Source organism: Dromaius novaehollandiae, chromosome 2, assembly GCF_036370855.1.
Source record: "Dromaius novaehollandiae isolate bDroNov1 chromosome 2, bDroNov1.hap1, whole genome shotgun sequence".
Taxonomy (NCBI): Eukaryota; Metazoa; Chordata; class Aves; order Casuariiformes; family Dromaiidae; genus Dromaius; species Dromaius novaehollandiae.
In genome coordinates, this window is record NC_088099.1 from 148,099,686 (window position 1) to 148,123,769 (window position 24,084).

Sequence of the window (24,084 nt, forward strand, 5' to 3'; positions counted from 1 at the left end):
AGCCCCAACAGCAGGACTGGTGCAGGGGGTTATTCCTCTCCAGGCGCAAGACTTCGTGCTTCTTTCTGTTGAACTTCATAAGGTTCCTGTCTGCCCATTTCTCCTGCCTGTCAAGGTCCCTCTGAATATCAGCATACCTACCTAGTCTGTTAAGCACTCCTCCTCATTTTGCATCATCTGCAAAATTGCTGAGGGTTCACTCTGTCCCATCATCCAGATTATTAACAAAGATGTTAAGATATATCAGCCCCAGTATCAACCCTGATACCAAGAATGTCCACAATTGCCATGACCTTTCAAAGATGATGGAGCTGCCTCACAATGACAAAAATGAATTAGCAAGAGAAGGATATTTTCTTTAACATTAAAATATTTCCTTTTCCTCATTACAGCTTTCCTCTTTACCACATAGGAAGCTTAAGGAGCCTACAGAGTTAAAATTCACAATCTCAAGTCAAATAAGCAAAAACCTTTATATAAGGCTTCCGGGCATCTGAAATCACCACTGGTCTCCAGCTCATAACTTAATTTTCATTTCTTAATGTAATGTACTTAAATCTGTGAGAATATGAGATTGGAACAAACACATAGTTTAGGTCAGTATTTTTAAAGCATTTTCATTGCCAACTTAAGCAGTAGTTCCAAGGAGCAGCCAAGATACATCGCTATTAAGATCTGTTTTGGGGTTTTTTTTAAAACATTTTCTGTTTTAGCAGCAATGCTAGATTCATTGCAGTTTTTTACTAACTTTTGCAGGTTAAAGATAATATACAAATCAAAGATAACTGCTGCATATGCAATGCAAACCAGATTCAATACACACTATCATTCTGAAACAGGAAAAAGCAAATCTTATAACACACAAGCCTTGTGTGTTCAAAACTTCATTTTCTTATCATTGGTGTATATACTATTGACATAAAAAATGGCTCACAGTTCCAATTAATGAAAATATATTCGTAACAGAATGATTTCAGACAAGGTACAGTGTTAGTACCCAAGTGCTGACTTCGCAACTAATTTTAGTGGCAACACCCAACATCTGATGCTTCCATGAACTGGTCTGGTGGCAGCAGAACCAATTTTTCTGCATGTAAACAAGCACTTCCAAAAGTAAAACCTAACTACAGGAAATGAGATGTAAATCAGGTCATCTGAACAGACCTAAGTTCACAAAGACAAGGAGACTGAACTGTAGCCTTCTGAAAACTTGGCTCTACTTGCCAATTTGTACTTTTGAGATTTTATTCCTATTTTGAGTATTATGCAATATGTATATATGTAAGGAAGAATTACTAGATTAGTTTAAAACCTCTAGATCCTTACCTTCCTCAAAAGTCTTTAAATACATTCAAGAATGCAATTATTAAAGTGTTTTCATGATTTATGTAATCATTACAAATATATATTGCTCAAATATTTATCTAAGACAACATTGTTATTCAAAAGGAAAAAAAAAACTGCTTTAAAAAATAAGTCAGCATTACTCACATCTGGAAAATCCCTTAAGTTTTCTCTTCAGGTATCATGACAAGACAGTTATAGGACAGATGAAGTTCAGAGAGCCTTTGCAGAAAACATAGCTCCCAAGAAATATTTTCTATCTGGTTACTATTTAAGCTTATGCACTCCAATTTTTCTAGTCTGTAAGGAGGATAAAGCTTTTCAATCAACACCTTTGATGTATTTCATGTGGAACATACAGATTATGTCAGTTTATTTGGAATTTTTCTCAAGATTTTTTTGTAAGTGAACAATTCTTTTTATGATACAAGTTTACAACATATGGAGGCAGTTGCTAAGGATGTTAATTGTATTTAAAAGCATCCATACCATATGCGTATAGTGATTAATCATAACTTGTCTGGCTGATTTTATTAAAGTCTCTCAAAACAAAGGAATTTGTGGATTAGTGTTCTTATTGGAGCTAAAGAAAGTAGAGAAGATGCCTTCTATATTTCATATGCTATTTTTAAGTCTGCTCAGCTACCTACACAGATTAAATAATCAACATGGTCTGCTTGTCATTAACAAATATATCCTAGGAGATCAGCTGGGGGATAAAGTAGGGTAACATGTCTCTGAGAACTGAAAATAAAACGTACTTACAACTTCACAGTCCTGAAAATGATGGCCCAAACTGTTGTCTTTTAGACTGCTCAGAGAGTGCAGATGGGATATTCTGACATGTCATTCTCACCATAGCCTTCGGGGTATCTCTGGAGTACTCAACGTTCACTCGTTTTGCATGAGGCGTGTAGCACCCCTGAAGATGCTGCTGCTGTACGTTTGACCGGGACATTCTGGAACATACCCAAATCACTTGTCTGCGCCCCGCGACTTCCCACGTCATCCACGTAAGAGATGATGTCTATCTCCGCTCACTCGACTTTCACACCAGTGAATTCATAAAGCGTAAGATAACCAGTTGTTATAGCTGGTGAAGTGGCAAGGTTGGAGAGTTGGTCAAGATCCGTAGTCTCAAAAACAACCACAAGAGGCAGTGCCACTACCCCATCTACTGGCAGCACATTTAGCTAGGATGGTTTCACCATCACAGTTCCTAACAGTATTACCCACAAGCATCCCACAGCAGATGGGGGCCACCATCCCACGTTACCAACCTGTCCAATGATGCTGCTGCTAGCATCCCTACTCTTTGAGACAGAGGAGCAGCAGATATATGTTTACATATATATATATGTGAAACTTCACCTTTCTTATTTTTTTCCTAGGGTCTGTCGCTACACCAGCAAAGATAAAACAGTCTCACAAACCATAAATTCTGCAAGTCTTCCTAAAATATCCCTAAAAATTGACTGCTAAGAAGAAGAAGAGCAGGACAGAGCATGGACAGGAGGCAAAAAATACCTCTAGTGACATTTTTTACCACAAGGCAAGCTGCTGCGAAACAAATTCCCTTCTTCCCTGTGTTTTAGCTGTGGTGTAATCTACTTGATTTATGGACATATGAAAAACTTAATCTCAAAGGTGCTGTCAAAACCATTTCTCTAGGATACCATCACTATTACCAGTAATGCAGTAAGCACGCCAAATTAAGTATTAAGGATTCTTTCCTTTTTAGCAATGGAAATATTTTTTTCCAATTTATTATAAAATTAGTAATATAAAGGCTTCAGCACTTGACTTTTCCCATGTCAGGGACACAAACTGAAACCTAGATTAGCAATTACATGGTTTAAAGAAAATATAAAGTAGGACACTAGGGCAAAAAGAAAATGCAGCAGATTATTTTTAAATCATTTAGAGCTGTTCTGCTGAAGTGCTAAGATTTTATTTCTTCACACTCGGCTATATGCTAAAAGGTAGCATAAATTTTCCCAACAGTCCAAAGTAGTAGTTTTTACCAGTTGTTGTACACAGGCAAATGATATATGCAATACCTGTAAATACTGTACTTTGATCTAATCTGCACACCATTAAAAACTGTGGAAATGTAGGTTAGATTTCACAGCATCATAATTAAACTTACTTGTTTATTTCTGGAGGAAGACATTTTAAGCCTGTTGTTGTTCAGATCGAGAAGTACCAATTTTTCTAATACATCTATTGAGAAATACATTCTTAGCCATTAATATATACAATTTATGCTGGATATTCATACTGACATATTCTCTCTTCAACTCTTGACCTTTCCACAGACACGTAACTGTAGTAGTCAAACATTTTACTTCCTTAACTTTTCCTTAGAAAGCATATCATTTTTAACAACTAATTTTCTTCTTAAATCACTAGTTTATCATACCCAATCTTCAAATTCAGTTTCTCTAAACTATGTGATAAAGCTCACATTCTTACATGACCATAATTCGTATTCAGAATTATGAGTGCTGAGGTTGTATTATGAACTGTGAACAATACTGACATACTATGACATAATACACAACGTATGAGAATTGTACAAATATGTGTAAGGAATATAATTACTTCATTACATTTCATATTATTTATTTCTTAAAAAGACTTCCTGCAAATAATGAAACATTCAAACCATTTTATGATGCCAGTTAAACATGAATTAGCAAAAAGTTTCCCACAAACCTGTTGTTTTATGGAAGGCTGCTTTCATCAAAGCCCAAAGCAGAAACATTCGGGGCGGGGTGGGGAGGAGTCAGAGGGAGCCAAAAATGCTTCGTCAAGGCTATTATTTTAATGTGATGGTTACTTTCCCTATAATCTCAGAATATGTAAGAGAGACAATTAATCTTTGCTTGCAACAGAAGAGGAGCAAAGCCTGAAAGGCTACAAAACACCACAAGCGCTACACACACAGTTCCATGTGCACTGTCTTGCTTGCTTTTATACAGGTGGAGCAGACAAGACTATGGTTGGATTAGCAATGATGGAAAAGAGTGACTGGACCCATCTTGACAACAAGGATTGATTATCTAAGTCAAAACACACCCTTGACTCTTCACTTAAACACATTTTCTCTCTTTAAGTGTGCATGTTTTATCAAACTGATGTCATAACCAGGGAAACATAATATGAAGTTCTTATGTTATGTTCATATAGTAGCTGAACAAGGACACTAAATAATATGTCTGACACTATTTTCTTCACATTTATCTGATCAGAAAAGCATTACATGGATAGATGTAAAAATAACAGTTTGAATACTATAAAAATAATTCTTCTAGCTCTTCTTGTAAATGCCAATAAAGCAATCATTTCTCAAGTAGATAAAAAGAGACCTATGACATGTTGAGAATTAAATAATTCATTAAGTACATTTTAAGAAATATTTGCTTTCCTATGCAATACAAAACAGGATAATTATTGAAAGCATAGCATCAGTATCAAAAATTGTGGATCACCAGTTCTATCAAATATTGCAGATCTTACACTTCTAAGATACTAAGTGAGAGCGACAGGAATCAGACAGTTTGCTGCACACAGTTATCACCACCAGTGGGCATATAACTGACGCTTGAGAAAATGTCAGTGCAATGGACATTATGGACTGGATGAGCAGACAGTGAAGTGGACTGAAAATTGGCTGAATAGCAGAGCTCAGAGGATGGTGATCAGTGGTGCAAAGTCTAGTTGGAGGCTTGTAGCTAGCAGTGTATCCCAGGGGTCAATACTGGCTCCAGTCCTGTTCAACTTATTCATCAGTGACCTGGACGGAGGGAAAGAGTGCACCCTCAGTAAGTTTGCCGATGATACAGCACTGGGAGGGGTGGCTGATGCACCCTGAATGGCTGTGCTGCCATTCAGAGGGACCTCAACAGGCTGGAGAGATGGGCAGAGAGGAACCTCACAGAGGTCAACAAAGGGTCTTGCACCTAGGGAAGAATAAACCCAGGCACCAGCACAGGCTGGGGGCTGACCTGCTGGAAAGCAGCTCTGCAGAGCAGGACCTGGGAGTCCTGGTGGACAAGTTGACCATGAGCCAGCAATTTGTCCCTGTGGCCGAGAAGGCCAGTGGTATCCTAGGTTGCATTAGGAATAGCATTGCCAGCAGGTCAAGGGAGGTGACCCTCCCCCCTCTACTCAGCCCTGGTGAGGCCACATCTGGAGTGCTGTGTCCAGTTCTGGGCTTCCCAATACGAGAGAAACATGGAGCTATTGGAGTGAGTCCAGCGAAGGGCTACTAAGGTGATCAAGGGACTGGATCATCTCTCATATGAGGAAAGGCTCAGAGAGCTGGGATTATTCAGCCTGTGGAAGAGAAGGCTGAGGGAGCTTATCCATGTGTATGAGTATCTGAAAGGAGGGTGTAAAGAGGATGGGGCCAGACTCTTTTCAGTGATATGGTGAAAGGCAATGGGCACAAACTGAAACACACGAAGCTCTGTGTTCCTTACTGTGAGGGTAACAGAGCACTGGAACGGGTTGCCCAGAGAGGCTGTGGAGTCCCCATCCTTGGAGATATTCAAAAGCCACCTGGATAGGGTCCTGTGCAATGTGCTCTAGATGACCCTGCTTGAGCAGGGGGTTGCACTAAGTGATGTCCAGAAGTTCCTTCCAACCTCAACTATTCTGTGAAAGCCACATAGAAATTAATAATATAAAGTCTCCAAAATACTAATGCTTCTTCAAAATTGTAATAAAAAGATTATTTAAAATTGTGGAGAAAAATATTTACAAAATAGTCTTACTCAGGTAACTTTTAAAGATTTCAGGTAACTTTTAAAGATTTCAAAGATTTGTAATATGTGCAAACTCTAATAATGTAAAGACAATCTGATGACTCAGCTGTCTTCTTGTATTTGTCAATGACTTACCAAATATGTTCTGTAATACTGTGCTAATCTTATTTCCAAAAAAATGAACCTTCTGCAGTACACGAAAGTATTTCAGCTGCTCTAGAACATTGTCATATATGTTATTTCCCAAATTGAGCTCTGTCAACTGCTAAGAAAAGCTTATACTGTTATAGCTTCTGTACAGTATAATTACAAAGAGACAGAAGAGCACAGGCTAAACAGGAAACTAAGATATTCATTACACCCCTTTTTCAGTCCTTCCAACACTCCAAAAAGAGAATACGTATCTTCAAAATGCATATACCTAGCCAAACTTTTTGACATTTCAGACTAGTTTCAAGAAAATTTTATTTTACTCTTCTAATCTATTAACAGGAGCATTTGCTTCAGCAAATCAGATTTAGACATAAAAGGATAATAATTCTACTACCTCCAGCTGTTATCTTACCCTGTCACCAGAAGAAGCTTTAACTTGAAACTCAGTATGTTAATGAAGCTAAAAGACATTGACCCATACTCAAAGCACATATCTCCAAATCCCAGAAATCCTGATGCAGACTGTAAGGGTAAATATAAAAATCTGAGATTGTCACGGATAAATTGCAAGTTATAAAACATAGAACCTTCCAGAATCTCTTAGGTCAATGATGTGCTTTTTAATGATAAAATACTATCTAACACAGATTAAAAATATTTTTTAAAGCACAACAAAAATATATATTTAATTATTTTTTATTAATATAGCAGTAAGCTTTAAGGACTTATTCTATGTAAAGTAACTTGATTTTAATACATAAAGAAAAATAATTTAATAAAATGTTAGTCCTAAGCTTAAGTGTAGAAAGGCCAAGTTTCACTTTCTAATAAAAAATTTTCACAATCTACTTTGTGATTCACCAAAACTAAGAACTTAAAATAATGAAATGGACAGATCTCCAACTATATATATATATGCACACACACACACGCACACATACATACACACACTGGGTGGTGTATATACTTAGAAAATAAAGTAAAAAAACAATTTATCCTACTCCCAGTCATACTTCCTTGTTCTGATAATCTTAACTTGACCATTTTGAATTTGAACTAAGTCTCATAAATCAAATTATTTTCACATATGCGGAATTACAATTGCATATGTACAAAAATAGTAATGACATTCTCATCTAGTAAAGAATACTTAAGCGAAGAAAGCACTTGCAAGTCAGAGAAACCTGACAAACTAACAAGAATGGTGAAATGCCAAGTAGGTTTGAGAGTGAGGAAATCTAGAAGCATTTAATCATAAAAAGGCAAAATGACAAAGAAAGCATTAAGCTCATGATATAATCTGCATCCTATCAAAACTTGTGTATGCGTCTTCTCTAAGAGTACTCCAGTTGTCCATAAAAAGTGACCAGAGCTCAGCAAAGCAGAGCAGCCACTCCGTGCTTTGGCCGCTTCCAGGCGGAGGCTCAGCACCCGCAGCCGCCGGGCCCCTGCGCTGCCCACCACGGCCACCCGCCGGCCTTCCGCCGCAGTTTTCACCGGCCGAGCCTACGCGGCGCTCGGGGCAGCAGCGGCACAGCGAAGGAGCAGCGACGGGGAGGCCCACGGGGCCGGGCCGGAGGGCAGAGGAGCTGCGGCCTGTCGGAGAGGAGACGCGGGGGCTCTGGCTCTGCAGGGCCCTCCGCCCGCAGCCGTGCCTAGAGGCGGCAGGAGACCGGCACTTGGCTGGCGACCGCTGCCCACGGGCTCGCCCCGCTCAGAGCGGCCGCGCAGGCGGCCCCGGAGCTGCCGCAGGCTCCTCACGGCGCGCGGGCACCACTCGGGCGCCGCCACGCTGGCGGGCGCCACTGGTTGCCACGGCAACGCCTCGGCCCAAGCGGCCTCTGGGAGGCGCACGGCGCCTGCCGCGCCAAGCCGCCGCCACAGGAACAGCGCAACGCTACGGCGCGCGGCGGAGGACATTCGGGGGGGGGAGGGAGGGAGGGGGCGGTGGCGGCACAGGAGCTCTGCAAAGCCTTCCACACAGAACAGTTTAGTTTCACCAGCACTGTTCAGTCCTAGTTTTTCTGGTGACAGCCATAATAAAGGCATCACTGGTCAGTGTGAGAGTTACCGTATCTCTGACTTCCCCATACATAAAGTTTATTACAGCCCATTAGACAGTTTCCCATTCATGTAACTGCACATATTGGAAATTAATCTCTGCTACTTTGCAAAAAATTACTTAAGGCAGTGCTTAAAAAAACAGAACTAGTGACTGAACAAGGAAACTGGCAAGTAATATTTTTATCAAAAGGAGAAAATAAATAACCAGTGCAGTGCTATTTTGCAGAGAAAATGTAACCAGACATAAAGAAGTTAAAAGCAAAATTTTTTAAACTTTCAGTTTTGCTCAGTCACTCTCATGTATGGAGACATTCAAGATTATTTCTAGAGTATAGTTTTTCAGAAGAATTCAAGTTTAACTGCCAAAATACTGAAGGTAAAATTCATTTATAAACAACCTCCACTTCATAAAGTGTCAAGTTCGTCCCCTGTAAAAGGAAGGGTCAATTATTGGAGACCTCAGACTACACTAGGAACATACGTCAGACTACCGTAGGATCATAAAGCCATAAAAATTAAATGAGTAAACTTATTAAAATTAGAAATTAAAATATGAACAACTAAGTACAAAATTAAAAGCGACAGCAAGAAAATTTGCCACAAAAAACAATTTATTATTTTTTGGCAAATCCCATACAACATGAGCAAGGATCTTCTGCTCATCATATTAAAACATTCTTTTGCTTTACACAAACTGTAAACATCTTCAATAGGACAAACTGTTGGTGCACGTGTTCCAAAATTCCGGCATCCTTTCTCTGTCAGTTAATCAAACAAGAATGAAAACCCAGTAAATCCAAGAAACTTTTTCTCAGGGAATCTATAGAAAGCAGCATGTGCATTTCCTATCATACCAATTTTAAGCAACACTGAGTATTTTTAATGATTCTTTAGTGAATTTCGTAACAGTATTATGAATAGAGACATTTTTCATATGAAGGTATCCAATTCTGAGATAGCAATTAAAAACAGGGTTCCATACAATCAAGATAGTAAACCTGATTCATCAAATTGCTATAAATACAGCTATATTTGCTATACTGTATCAAATAAATGAGGATATGTCAAATTCTAGATCTGGTTAATACTTGATTTTCCTGACAGGCATCATTCTAATAAGTTCATAATCAAATTCTGCCTATTCAAAAAAATGTGCCTGTCATAGTTTGAACTTTTAAATTTTCCTCTCTTTCAAAGTGCTTTATATCAGACATAATCTGGTCTGATCCATGAAGTGAACACTTCATTAAAAAGTTTTTTTAAAATAACAGCATATTTTTTTTAAATTAGAAGTCCTGGGAATGCCAAACTGCTACCCAGCTTTACTGAAGGATAATAAGATGAAGACTGTTAGCTCTTAATCCTCAGCTCAGGGCAGAGGTGTTGAAATTTGACAAGAACTGCTTTTCTCCAAATCTATTCATCAGCTCCAAAATACAGACAATTATGGAGTTACTGACTAAGGCATTTAAAAAAAATCACTTCTGTTATTAAAAAGCAACTGACTGCATGACAACTTTGGTTTCAGTATGCTGCCACTTTTGGTGTCGTATTTACAGTAACTTCAAGACAAGAATCTAAATTTCTAATGCAAAGAGACAAGCCATATAAAATAAAATCTTTCAAGTCTCCTTTGTACACCAAAAGGAGCAATAAAGATCAACTTAATTCTCCTGTAGATTGCTTTTAAAGTTATGACAAAAACCAAGGTGGTTATTTTTACATCTGTACGCAACCAGCTGTTTTAAGCATTATGAAACACTGCACTTCAGTGCGTATAACAGCAGATCCATAGACAGAATGTTCAGACGAGTTCACTACCTGAACTGACGAAGTTGAAGAGTTTTTTGTTTATAAGCTTTTTGTATCATAGTGCACAGATGAAAGATTATGAAGGATGAACAGCACAGTTAACTCACGTTAATGCTATGATGTACAGTCATAAACAGCAATGCTCTTCCTACAGACAGAGCAATAGGAAGAGCATCAAGTGTTCAGTTCCTACAGTCAGCTGCAAAGCAAAAGAGAAGTCCTCAAACCTTGGTAAAAGCTTAGATGAAAGTCCATAAAATAAGATTATGTTTGTGATTACTTCAGCCAAGTAAGATAGTACTACCAGATTTGCCTTCAGCTCTTCCCTGCCCAAACAAAGGGGATCTGTACTACAGTATTAAAGCTAGAGCCTATGGGACTAATGAACCACTGCAAAGAACATTCCATCAGTCTGAACAGAAGTATCAATTTTTTTTAAATGCCTCAAGTCTTCCACAGTCATCAAAATCTAGTCAGAAGTCTAGTCACAGTCAGAAATAAACTAGTAGGACTCCTCAGACTACCTTAATTCTTCAGTAGAATTGCAAATTAAACAAAATATTTACTGCTGAGTATTTCCACTGTGTCATGGGATGAAGTTCTATCAAAATGTTCTCATCTACACAGCCAGCATTTTAGAGAACATTTTCTAAACATGATTAATACCAACAAGTTCAAAATACTGTTGTTTTGTTGTTTTTAGAATCAAGAGCTATTTCTAATTTATAGTCAAACCTTTTCCATTTTTAATACATTCCAGGTAGTTTTACTTTCCAGTCTGTTTGGGAGTTGTCCAGAGCCCAACATATCAAGATGCAACTGTTATCCATGTGGATTTATGACTTTTTATGCTAGCTGCCATTTTCTGTAGCAGTGTCTGTTAGAAGTTTTACAGAATTGTAATGCTCTCCTAATCCATAGGCATGTCTCATATACCTAAAAAAAATTACAAAATTTATGTTCAGTTTAACAAAAAAAATACTGCACATCAAACATTAACATTTATTAGCTTAAATAAATGCAAGCTTTAGCATAGAAAAAATACAGGGTCATAAAAGAGTAGGGTTTTTTTAAAAAAAAAGTTTTTAAATTCTGGTGTCTTCCTGGCACAGATTAATGTAAGTTTTGAATAAAAAACATATTCTGCTGTTTTGCACATCAATTGCACTATTGTGTTATTAATTATCTAGCAGGTCAAATAACACTGTAATATACATGACATATGTATATGCGTATGTAAGTATACAGTATACAAATAACATTGTAATGAAGTGGTGATTGAACCATACATCAGACAGATTGTCAGCATTTTAAGAATGTTAATTACAGTATCTTTACAGTGTTAAAATCACAAACATGGTTTCTAACCTGCAAGATCATTATTGAAGCAGCTTTTCAATGTCAAGTATGTAACATAAAACAAAAGGGCAGATCAGTCCTCTCCTGTATAAATAAACAAACTAATTTTAAGAGGGAATAAAATTACATACTTACACAAGTATTATTGGTTTGCCTGAATATTCTTCACCAACAGTAATGGGAGGAGAATCCATCTGCACTACTTCAATAGGCGTTTGCAAAATGTGTGACAAAGCCCTTAGCTTTAAGGTATAAAAGCAATTCAGTAAATAGAATCAAATCCAAGGTGAGGGAGTGGGAGGGGGCAGGGAGAGAGGAAGACATGACATTTACTTTAAATAAACAGATGCATTTGTGCATAAAGTTTCAAGTATTAGTAGAAACTATACTTTATAAAACGAAGCAAAAAATTTTTTTTTTTAATTTTTAATTAAAAACAGGTTGCATTAATTAGTTTTGATAAAAAACTGGTAACATCGTGCTAGCTTCAGTAACTTAACATAAAACAAAAAACAGTATGAAGCAAAATGTAAACTAAGCCAAAGAGAAGTATGTATTTTCTCAAGCTTGAATACCATTCTGTATCACAAAAATCTAACATTTTTCCACTACAGCCAGCTTTGCTGCCATCTAAGTCAGCATGATAAAATACTTTCCCCTTAGTTCCTCACTTGTACTGTCAGTGTTTCTAATGACATTGACAACATGCAAGTTAGAGACCTTAGTAGTTTCAAAACATACCAAAACAGCAGGGGACCATCAGTAGAAGTTATTAAGGTGGAAAAACAATTTATAACTGTTGGAGAAAATTCTTGATAAACTGTAAATATGTTCCATACAGTTTTTTTCTCTTTTTTTTTTTTTTAAAAAAAGCTCTTTTTGAAGATATGTTCACTCACTTCAGAATTTCACAAATAAAAGCTAACAGTACAGTACTTACTTCTAGCTGACCACCCCATGCAGCTGTATTTGCTATATCATCACAGTATTTTTCAAATTCCTCTGCCAGGGAGAAAAAAAAAAAAGAAAAAGGAAAAAAAAAGAAAAGAACCAACTTTCAATAATTGTCTCATTCAGGGACAAGCAACTAAGAAAAAGTACTGGTTGTATAATGAAAAAGTAAGACCTAAGACAAGATGCATTATGTAGGCATGTAGGCAAACATGTTTTCTGAAGAGAAGGGAAGGGAAAAATATAACACTAGAGGCCAACAAAAACCTAGTTTTAAAAAACCAAAAAACCCCACATGCAGACTGAAAACAGGAATAAAAAGAAGTACAGGTTTACATTTCAAACTTTTAATTCAAGGAACAGTTAATAATAAAAAGCATGAAACTGCATACAGTTTCTTCCTGTTAAGTTTCAGGAGGTATGGTTTGAGACTCTAAAGAAGAATGTAACAGCAACTGCTACACTTACGTTAGCTAGATGTAAAGTATATTTTTAAAATCCTGTAACTACATGTAGTTCAATATTTTTTTTTAATTCCAAACTGTCTGCCTCGCTTTTAACTTTTGAAATATTTAGAACACAAAAAACATTCCTTCCGAAACAAGAAATTTGAGTTTGAGGAAATACAGGGAAGAAAAAAAGTTTCTTCATAAAAATTACTATTACAGTATTCTGTATTTAGAGAAAAAAAAAAGAATCAGAATTTGCAATGAATTAGGAAAACAGAGAAGAAATTACTACTAGAATCAAATTAGTCCAAAGAGCTAAAGTTGTGAACTTGCCAATTTCCAGCATATCCACTTTTCTATGGTTTTACCAGGAGAAGAATACAGCCATACACTCTCCATAGTCACTCTGTTAATAGCTGAAGACACCTTTTGTAGAACATATTCTATAGAAGACTTTCAAATGAAAACGTTTGTAAATTATAGCACTTCAGGCTACTGAATCCTTTAAGTAGATTCTGCTCAGAATTGTTCTTCACACATTCTCCTTAAAACAGGCTTTGAGACAAAAAAAAAAAAAAAAAAAAAAAAAAAAAAAAAAAAAGCCCTGTGACTCCCTACTGCTCTGCAGAACTCCAGTCTTCACCTGGAACATACTTAGCTTGTGGCAATTATCTCTGTCAACGCAGGAAAGGCTGCATGACAGCAACCAGTCACCTAATGAATTCGACAGCAATAATTATTAAATGAATGCAGCAATAAGTTAAGAAGTGGACAAAGTAACTTTAATGGTGTTCCAGACACACAGGAAAAAATGAATTAAACAGTATACTGCTCGAATAAGTAGTACGTAAATTCCATTTAGCTGCATTTACTCACCCTACAATATTGTTCTACACTAAATGCCTTTACATTTTTCAGTTTAATCTGTTTATGAAAAAGGGTTGCAAAATGACTATGGTAAATAGTGAAAAGAAAGTGCGGAATAAGAACAGACATCTGTGAAAGCTATTATGAAATAGATTTGCTTGAATTTCATGCTTATCTTATTTTTCAATAACTTTCCCATGTCAAAGTAAAAACACTGATAAAGTTCACAAAATCTTCCTTAACCTAGTAGATAAGCTGTTTATAATACAATTTAAATCCCATTTCAGAACATGATCACCATCTAGCAACCAAGCAATTCAGATATAAAAATACTGTCGCTTCTTATGGGAAATATCAAGTTACACACCAAGTCATAATTCTGTGTCCCACAGAGAACAGCAGAACCAAACCATAACAAAGTTCACGAACAAACATACTGTAATGGGTTAGTCCCATCTCAGCTGTAACTGAGAAGCTCAAGAATTACCACAAACAGTTATAACAGTTTTTAAAATCTCTTATGCTACAATCCTTACCTCTGCTATACATGTCTCCGGTACTGGGGTTTGTTAAAAATGGCAGGAAATCATCGAAGTGACTTTGCATATACTTTGCTGTTTGGTTCCTGAGAGTTGCAACAGTCCAGGAATTTTGGTGATCCTTGAGCTGATCTTCAATAGCTCTGTACATGCAATGGCCATCTGATGGGATCTGTTTAATCTCCAAGTGTCTTGCTGCCAACAGGGAGGCAAGTTTCTGACTTTCAAGATGCCTAGCACCTGTTAAATTCTCTATCTCAGCTTCAGCTATCCTTTCTTCTCTTTCTTTCTCCAAGGCAGCTTTTTTTTCCTTAGATTTAAAACACACAAAATGATTTGCCAGATGCATGCTTGCTGTTAAAATAAGAACTATATCAAATGGTAAAATTTAGAAGATGCCTGTACAGTTCTTGGCTTAGTGCTTGCTTCTAACTCTTCAAACATTTCCCCGGTAAATTCATGTTTGTGAATGCTCTCCCTAATCAGTACTACCTAATTTTACAAGCCTCCTAGATCCAAACCTTAGGAAATGTAAATGACTAATGCATCCTAACTGCCTCAGACTCCACACCCAAAATCATGTGACAGCAGAACTCTTAATTATTTCAACATGCAGAAATAACACTTTACAATATCCCTAAAGAGGCTATTAATCATAATAATTTCTTCAGGATAACCTATGAATTTCACCACTTTGGCAAACCACACGAATCGTGTAAGTCACAGGAAGGAGAATTCTAATTAAAAAAAGAGATAAAATGTTGCTCTTTCAAAATGAGATCTGGCATGAAGGACTGCAGAGATGATCCCATGTCGCGGACCCAGAGTCCCTCAGGCTAGGTGCTATATATCATAAAAGACTTCTTTAACCTAAAGGAAAGAATACTAGAAGGGATGTAATAATGCATAACGTAATAATTACTTTTACAGAATGCTTCGTAAGTTTTGGCCTAAGTTAACAAGGGAATAAGAATCAAAGTAGAAATGCAAATAAAAAAAAAAGAAGCAGTACAAGGGATCATCTTTTCTCTTTCACAGTTAAAATTCACCACAAAGCAAGATCAGGCTAGCAAGAACTAGACTACAGAGTTTCCAGTTTGCCAAGAAATGGTGCCATGAATTAACAACATCCTTTCTCTGTATTAGAGATCACACAACAGAAGACAGACTCTGCCCTAAACTCCTGTTCACGCAGGTACAAGACTGTTGACTGCAACTTCACATCTGAAGCCTGAACAAGACTTAATCCTAATGGCCTAGACAGCTAGTAGTGTTTCTTCAACATCTCAAGAGTTTAAAAGAACTTCAGTATTAAGGTTATTTTCTTTCATTAAAATTATGAAGATCTATTACTTGCATTTTTTCCATGAAATGTTTTAAATTACTTTAATTCAATTAAGTAATTTCTTTATTAATAGTCTCAGTGAAATTTCAGTAAAGTTCCTTCAAAATTATTTTGGGATAATTTGTTTTTTTTTTCTAGCTCCCATCTCCTGAGCTCTTCTGGTTCCCAGCTTACGATTGAGTGTAAACAAGTGCAGATATTTAAAAATGCCTACAGCTCTTTAGGTAGCAGTCTTACAGATCTTCAAGACACCTGGTAGATAAGACACCAATACTGAGTAAGGCAGGTAGTATCTCCTGGATAATTCTTTAACTTCAGTTATTACAGTTAAGTTTAGATGAATGTAACTTCAATCAAATGTTAGAAGGCATACTCTTGGCACGGAAGTACCACGATTTCTTTGAAGAAATGATTTAAATGCTTAAGTAAAATGTTAAGTCATACCCGCCTCTTCTGTGCTTTTGATATTCGAGGATGCTGAATGTGTTGCTCTAGTCCTTCAAGCTCCAAATTTGCAACTCCGTCAGCTACAGAATCTAGCTAAAAAAAGAAGAAAGAGTTAATATTTTAAGTAATATAATTGGTAACCAAGATGTGCATCTCCTGAAACAGTATTAAGGTATGCTTCCAGGTAATTCCAGCATATATTTATGAAGATTATCCACAATAACCTGTGTAGCACAGTACCCTAACAAGCCAAAGCAAAGCATCTCACATCCCAATCCATCATCACGTTTGATAACCATTTTTTCTGAGACTAGATAAAAAGTTATGAACTGCACACCTCAAATTTAATTCATGTTGTCTTAGAGGCTCCACATTGAAGCTTGAACACTGATTAATGGCTGAAACAATGTTTTCCTCAAAATACCAGCAGATAGCCTGTTAAGCTGAAGTACCTAAACAGCTGTTATCAAGTTCTATTACAATCAAAGCAGGAGAAGGCTCCACCTTCCATACCAAAGTATCATGAGCAGTTGTGAAAGACAGAGTTGACAGTTCAAGAAAACATCAAATCTAGCCTCCTTATTATGTTATTAATCAAATGTCATCCAAGGAGATATGGACATAATTTCAGTCTGAATAAAAAAGCTGAGAAATAAAAACACATACATCTCAAACCTAAATTCTCTCAGGGAAACCTATGTCCAGGGCAAGGATTCTACCTTGAAAGGTCCTTAGTCAAAGTTTTGACAGCTCATTTAGCCAAATGAAAAACTCTTGAAACCAATCTATTCTTTCCTAGATAACCATAAGCATTATGTTTAATACTTACACATTAATCATCTGCTTAAGCATCTGACTAAAAATTAAAACACCTAAGATTTTTACAGGGGCATAACCCTTGCAATCCAAAACTCTTCACGCGGATACTGAGACACTTCTCAATCAAAACAATTTTATTTGTTTCTTTAAAATGTTTACACAGCTGAAAGATGCACGTTGTTAGGGATTAAGAAGATGTACTCATATGGAGCATTATCATTCACAGATGACTATACTGCACCAATTTAGCCATTAATTGCATTCCTCTTTAGATAGGGGAAAGTATATGCATGGGCTCACTTGCACAAATAGTCCTTACATTCAAGTATATGATACAAATATAGTTCTTTTCAGTACTACATACACCAAATAAAATCTGTGGATTCAAATTCCTTACAAGAGTCTCAGTCACTCTACTTACTAATTACGTGCTAAAAACATAGGTGAATTACTGCAAGTCATACAAGACTATACTAGACAATATTAGATCTCTCTTTAAAATAAAGTGATGTTCAAACAGGAAACATTTAAGTAGCTAAGCTGCAAACACCTGCAGAATAGTAACATTTAAGAAGTCAACTCTCATCACCACAAAAGTGTGTTCCTAAAAAAAAGTTCAATTACATTATTCACAGAATTGCAATACAAAACAAACTGCATCAGTCAAAAATTTATCAAAGGTCATCAATATTCTAGTAAGCCTACATAAGATAACTACAACAGCAACTAAGAAATAATTATTCTTTAAGACTTAACTATTAATGTAGCCTCAAGAGCAAAATCAAATACCTCTCAACAAAAAACAATAATACAGTTCAACATTCCTTCCAGCAACGCCCATCCACTGTAATAGCTGAACCTTTCCCAAGATGAAAAGATTTACCAAAGATTCCAGAGGAAAAGGAGGCATACTTTAAGACTTGATTATCAATTTTAAAAGTAAGTTAAAGAATCCCTAATACAAGTTGTACCTGTGCAACTTCAGCTAAAGTTAAAGCACATACCTTATTCTGCTCAAGTGAAGCTTCCTTCAGCTGCTTTAATTCCTCCGTGTGCTTCTGTTCAAGTTCTGCCTCCAGTCTGGCAACTTCATCAGCCAGCTGTTTTCGTCTCCTTTTATCATTCTTGGGAACAGCATTTTTCATGCCTTGAATTTTGGCTGTTAAAGCATTAGTGCAATAAGACATTACCTCAGAAGGTAAGATACTCTACAATCATTCCAGCAAAGAGGATTGCAAATCGTAACACATACAAAATTCTCAACATATTAGTATATTGCAACAGTTAAGGCATGAGGCTGCCCGTTATGATTATTTCTATCATGAACTTTTTAAAACACAGCAGAACTCAGCCTCAGTTTCTTCAAATAAAACTATTTGGGAATCGAGATCTCAAATCCTTTCACAGGAAAGATGTATAAATTTTTCGTCATGCAAGTAGCAGATTAAAAGTAAAAAGAGAGCTTACCTGTTCTTAGAATAACGTTTCTAAAAGCAAAATTAGTATTAAAGAACAAATGGCTGGTTAGGGATGTGAAGGCTGGGGGCAGCCTTGGCTGCAGTGACCATGAAGTGGTAGAGCTCAGGATCTTGAGAGGAGGGAGCAGGGCAAAAAGTATGATCCCAACCCTGGACTTAGGGGAGCAGACCTTGGCCTGTTGCTTGCAAGAATCTCATGGGATAGGGCCTTAGAAGGAAGAGGGGTCCAAGAAAGCTGGTTGAAATTCAAGGATCACCTCCTCCAAGTTCAAGAATGGTCCATCCCAATGACTGGGAAGACAAGTAAAGGCAGTAGGAGGCCTGGATGAGCGAGGAGCTCCTGGCAAAACTCAAATATAAAAATGAAGTATATAGAAGGTGGAAGCAGGAGCAGGTGACCCTGGAGGAATATAGGGAGATTGTCTGAGCATGCAGGGACGAGGCTAGGAAAGCCAAAGTCCATCTGCAATTTAATCTGGCAAGAGATGTCAAGGACAACAAGAAGAGCTTCTGTAAGTACAGCAACAGATGGAAGGCTCGAGGAAACACAGGCCACTGTTGAATGGGACAGGGGCCCTGATGACAGAGGATGCAGAAAAGGTAATGAATGCCTTTTTTGCCTCAGTCTCTACTGGTAAGACTGGTTTTAAGCAATCCCAGGCCACAGAGACCGGGGGAAATTCTAAAGAATGGAAGATTTTCCTTTGGTGGAAGCGGATGAAGTTAGGGAATATTTAAGCAAACTGGATATACAGAAGTCCACAGGCCATGATAGGATACACCCACAAGTGCTGAGGGAACTAACTGGCTGATGTCCCTGTGAGGACACACTCAATCATCTTTGAAAGGTCATGGTGATCAGGACAGGTGCCTGAGGACTGGAAGAAAGCAAATGTCACTCTGAACTTCAAAAAGGGCAAGAAAGAGGACCCGGGGAACTGCAGGCCAGTCAGCCTCATCTCAATGCCTGAAAAGGTGATGGAGCCTTTCCTGGATACCATTTCCAAGCACATGAAGGGCAAGAAGGTGATGAAGAGCAGTTAGCATGGATTCACAAAGGGGAAATAATACTTAACCAACCTGATAGCCTTCTACAATGAAATGACAGTCTTGGTAGATGAGAGGAGGGCAGCAGATGTTGTCTACCTTGACTTCAGTAAGGCTTTTGACACTGTCTCCCATAACATCCTCATAGGCATGCTGATGAAGTACAGGCTAGATGAGCAGACAGTGAAGTGGACTGAAAACTGGCTGAATGGCTCAGAGGATGGTGATCAGCGGTGCAAAGTCTAGTTGGAGGCTTGTAGCTAGCAGTGTATCCCAGGGGTCAATACTGGCTCCAGTCCTGTTCAACTTATTCATCAGTGACCTGGACGGAGGGAAAGAGTGCACCCTCAGTAAGTTTGCCGATGATGTAAAATTGGGAGAAGTGGCTGATACACCAGAGGGCTGTGCTGCCATTCAGAGGGACCTCAACAGACTGGAGAGATGGGCAGAGAGGAACCTCACAAAGGTCAAAGGGAAGGAAGTGCAGAGTCCTGCAACTATGGAGGAATAACCCTGTTCATCAGTACAGGCTGGGGGCTGACCTGCTGGAAAGCAGCTCTGCAGAGAAGGACCTCGGAGTCCTGGTGGACAAGTTGACCATAACCCAGCAATGTACCCTTGTGGCAAAGGCAGCCAAGAAAGACTGCATAAGGGAGAGAGAGCATTGCCAGCAGGTTGAGGGAGGGAATCCTTCCCCTCTGCTCAACACTAGGGAGGCCGTACCTGGAGCAGTGTGCAGTTCTGGGCTCCCCAGCATGAGAGAGATATGGATTTACTGGAGGAAGTCCTGCGAAGGGCTACTAAGATGATTAATGGACTGGATCATCTCTCATATGAGGAAAAGCTGAGAGAGCTGGACTTGTTCAGACTGGAGAAGAGATGGCTCAGGAAAGATCTTATTAACGTGTACAAATATATGAAATACTGTCCCTTCTCACTGGTGCCCAGTGACAGGACAAGAGGCAATGGGCACAAACTGAAGCACAGAAAGTTCTGTCTGAATATATGAAAAAAACCTTTTGTGCCATGAGAGTGACTGAGCATTGGAAGCAATTTTGTTCATAAAAATTAAAAGTGAGAATGAAGTCCATGCAAGGCCTTAAGGAACACACACAACTTAAATACACAAGGAGAGTACAAATGGTGTAGAGGATGGAGAGGATCATCAGGTGGAAGAGATGACAGGTATTCAGGAGCTGGGATCCGCGTTAATTCTTATGAAAAAAATGTTTTCCTATCCATCAGTTGCACTTCTCAAGAATACATTTTTCGAGTGGGTAATGCCTGTAGGTCACTTGCCTCTCCTAACTAGGAACAGTCTGGTTATGCCTGCCATATCTCCCCTTAGGTGGCAGAAGACTGCAACCAAATACTCCCTTTTTACTCTCTTCCCTAGGCTAAACGCACATCTCTCTCTCGGCCTTTCCTAATTAACGCACCACATGCTCCAGCCACTTGGCCGTAAGTCTTAGCTCCTACCCCTCATTTCAATGCCGATCTATTCTGAGGAAAGAAGAGCCATCTCAAAAACAGTAATGCTACAGATTTCATGACAACGTGCAGACAAACGTCTCTCTCCTCTTCTTTAATCCTCTGACTAATGACAGGCTGCAGACTGACCTACTTCGCTAGGTACCAGGGAAGCCAAGCGCACAAACGAGCTTATCAGTGCTCCGACTACGAGAAAGGCTGAACGGAAAGGTGGTGATCGACCACGAGACTCCAACCCGCATGAGCTCAGCTAACAGAACTGCTCAGTGACGCTAACCTACCGCGACAGGGCACGCAAAGCGCAGCGCCGGGCCAGGCCCCCGCCTCCCCCGGCACCTCCCAGCTAATCTCTCCGCCGGGCGCCTTAAAACCCGCGGCGCCCCCCGCCTCGCCTCCGCGGAGGCGCCTCGGCGGAAGGGCGGCAGGCGGCGGACGGGCCCGCCCTGGGCGAGCGGCGCCCCCCGCCCCCGCCGCCTGTGCCGTCCGGGCTCCCCCGCGGGACCGGGGCCAGCGCCCGGCGGGCGGGGGCGGGGGGGACGCCCTGCCGCTCCCCCCACCCCCAGGGCCTCGCCCCGCGCCGGGCCCCGCGCGTCCCTCACCCTGGAGCTCCCGCTTCTCCTTGCGCTGCCGCTTCAGGAGCTGCTGCAGCGGCTCGTCCGCCCCCGGCTCCTCGTCCCCGGAGCCCTCCATGGGCGCCCCGCCGCACGGCCACGGCCACGGCCACGGCCACGGCCACGGCCACCGCCTCGCCCGCGGCGCCGGAGCCGGGGCGGCGCGCGCGTGACCCCCGACCCGCCGCGGGAGGCGGGAGCACGCTGCGCTTCCGGCGGCGCAAGCACGAGCACCCTCGCGGCGCGGCCCCACCCACCGCCGACGGCCGCGCTTCAACGGCCGCGGCTCCGCGCGGGCTGCCTGGCGCCCTGCCCTGCTCCCCCACCGGTGCCGGCTGTGCGCCGCAGCGGGCGCCCCCCTCCCCCTTCCGCCCGTGTGTTATGGGCCGTGAGCCGGGGCGGCGGCAGGAAAAAGCAGAATTTCTTTGGTTCTCAGGTTGGGAGAGCTCGGGAGAAACGGGGCAGGGCGGAGCGGTTTTCGTGCGCGAAAAGGACCGTTTCTGTGAGGAGAACAACCCCCCCGACAGCCACGAAGCTGCTTCATCGAATCGCTTGCCCGATGCAGGATTTACGGTGGAGGTGTTTTCACTAAGAGAAAAGGGTATATTAACTCGAGGCGAAATCCCAGTAAAGAGGAAGGATGGAGTTGAGAAAGGAATCTGTGATTTATTCATGATTTATGACATTGAGAAAAAAATTGATTTAGCCTGTTCAGTTTTCTGCAAAGTATACTGTGCTGCATGTGTACAGTTTTTTTAGCTGGAGTTATTTAAAGTTAACAAACTTTGGTACGCAAAAAATACTCTGATTTTCAAAGCTGTGATGTTCGTAGTTTGTATTTGCACCACAGTGAAATGATTTGTCATAATCTTTTATAAACTTTAACTGCTTTTAAAATTATTAAAATTGACCAGTGTTTGATGATGGAAACAGTACATTTGTGCTTAACTATAATGACATTGCTATTAATAGTTTACATTTTAATCAGCAAACCCTCTACAAGAAGTACAATGTCAAGTGTATTTCTTAAAGAAATATAAAGCCACATCTTAAGATGAAGGGGGCACCCTCATTAATGTACAGAGCAAGACCTCAGTTTTTAGATTCCCGTTGCAATACTGTTGAAATTTAAATAGTTCATAGATTTTAATATCTGTATTGTGGATATATAACATATTACACCCTTACCTCTACTGGATTTTACCTGTCTGTTGGCATAAAACCAGATTACAGACTTGACAACTGTCAGCTAGAAAAAAAAAATCTCATCCAAAAAGAATGGGGGGGGGGGGGGGAAGGTTTAGCTTTCAGCTAGAAAAATAGGTTAGTACTGGGAAATACTGAGGTGGCCTATAAATATTTATGTATGCTACCAGCAGATCTAGAATAAAGACAAATCCAGGTTTGGATTAGACAAGTCTTGACCAACATATATGCTTTATATCGGTTTGCCAATGATTTATATTTGTTCACACATGCACGTATATGTGAACATTTAATATGTGTTCTGTAAAACGTTATACATTCAGAATTAATAAATAGTGTTTTCTACCTCATACATCTTTTGGAATTTCATAAAGTTATAGCCAAGAAAAAACAATGTATTTTTTACCATAACAAGACATTGTAATTAGATGTTCAGACACATGACCCAATCCCATCCTTTATGCAGGCACTGTTCTCCAGTGTTTTGTGGGACTACAAGCCTAAATCTTTCAGGAAAAATGGTAATAGGAGCTCCTTCCCTTCAACACAACTCTCCGATAAAAGGGATACATATAATGGAGTCTGTGCAGTGACTATTCTTGGTCCAGAATTCTTCCATATATTTAGTAGTAATCTGAAGAAAATATATAAAATAAATACCAGTGAAATCTTCAAGTGACCAAATGCAAGGAAGTGGTGAATAATAATAAAGCCTGTTAGGGTGATTAAAGTGACAGTTATAATATGCTAGCCTCATTTGAACAACACATACATTAATAGAGTTGAGGTCAGGGTGACATAGGAATGGAGATTTTAGGACACTAAGTATGGGGGACTGTATTTTAGAGAAGAGTGATAAAGTAAATGAATGGAAGGTCATGCTACACAGCCAGCTAGACAAGAGCTTCATTTTCTGCTGTGAAATATTAAACAAAAAATACCAAGCAAAAACTAGAGATGTATTACCATTATATTAGCATTAATGGGACTGTTAACAGTGTTCTCAATTCAAATGTCCATACATCAGAAAAATGTTGAAAAATTGGAGAAAGTTCCAAAAAGACCTAAAGAAATGACTGAAGACTTGGAAAACTGGCAACAGCTTACAATAGGACTATTTAAATTCTATTAAGTGTTTTGTTTATCCAAATGAAGATTAAATGCATGATTAAATGAAGCTCCAGAATGACACAGACTGTCATTGTCCAGTAAGAAGAGTGTTGCCATTGCTAGCAGCAGGCCACAGGCCTTGTGCCGGCTTTGCAAGGCCTCAGTCCTGGCCTGCTGTGCTTGTTATCGTGTTGTGAGAACCTGTTGTGTGAACTGGAGC

The 24,084-nt window shown here is 39.3% G+C and overlaps 1 protein-coding gene across 2 annotated transcripts; it reads right to left on the reverse strand.

Annotated features, from left to right (window-relative positions):
• Positions 1–8,926: 8,926 nt before the first annotated feature.
• On the reverse strand, positions 8,927–21,791 carry OTUD6B (OTU deubiquitinase 6B). Of its 2 annotated transcripts, none has more exons than XM_064507760.1 (7): positions 21,537–21,791; positions 17,926–18,080; positions 16,100–16,195; positions 14,308–14,620; positions 12,445–12,506; positions 11,640–11,746; positions 8,927–11,081 (listed from the first exon to the last, which is right to left on the reverse strand). In XM_064507760.1, exons 1-7 carry the CDS (start codon positions 21,625–21,627, stop codon positions 10,997–10,999), a joined length of 909 nt encoding a protein of 302 aa, XP_064363830.1. In that variant the 5' UTR covers positions 21,628–21,791; the 3' UTR covers positions 8,927–10,996. The 2 variants fall into 2 exon arrangements, with proteins under 2 accessions (XP_064363830.1, XP_025955593.1); XM_026099808.2 differs by lacking the exon at positions 21,537–21,791 and adding an exon at positions 19,480–19,758.
• Between the last annotated feature and the right edge of the window lie 2,293 nt (positions 21,792–24,084).

Coding starts and splice junctions, on each gene's coding strand:
- OTUD6B (XM_064507760.1), bottom strand. CDS start 21,627: ATGGAGGGCTCCGGGGACGAGGAGCCGGGGGCGGACGAGCCGCTGCAG. Junction 16,196..17,925: donor CTTCACTTGAGCAGAATAAG/GTATGTGCTTTA, acceptor TTCTTTTTTTAG/CTAGATTCTGTAGCTGACGG. Junction 12,507..14,307: donor CGGAGACATGTATAGCAGAG/GTAAGGATTGTA, acceptor TCTCCCTGGCAG/AGGAATTTGAAAAATACTGT.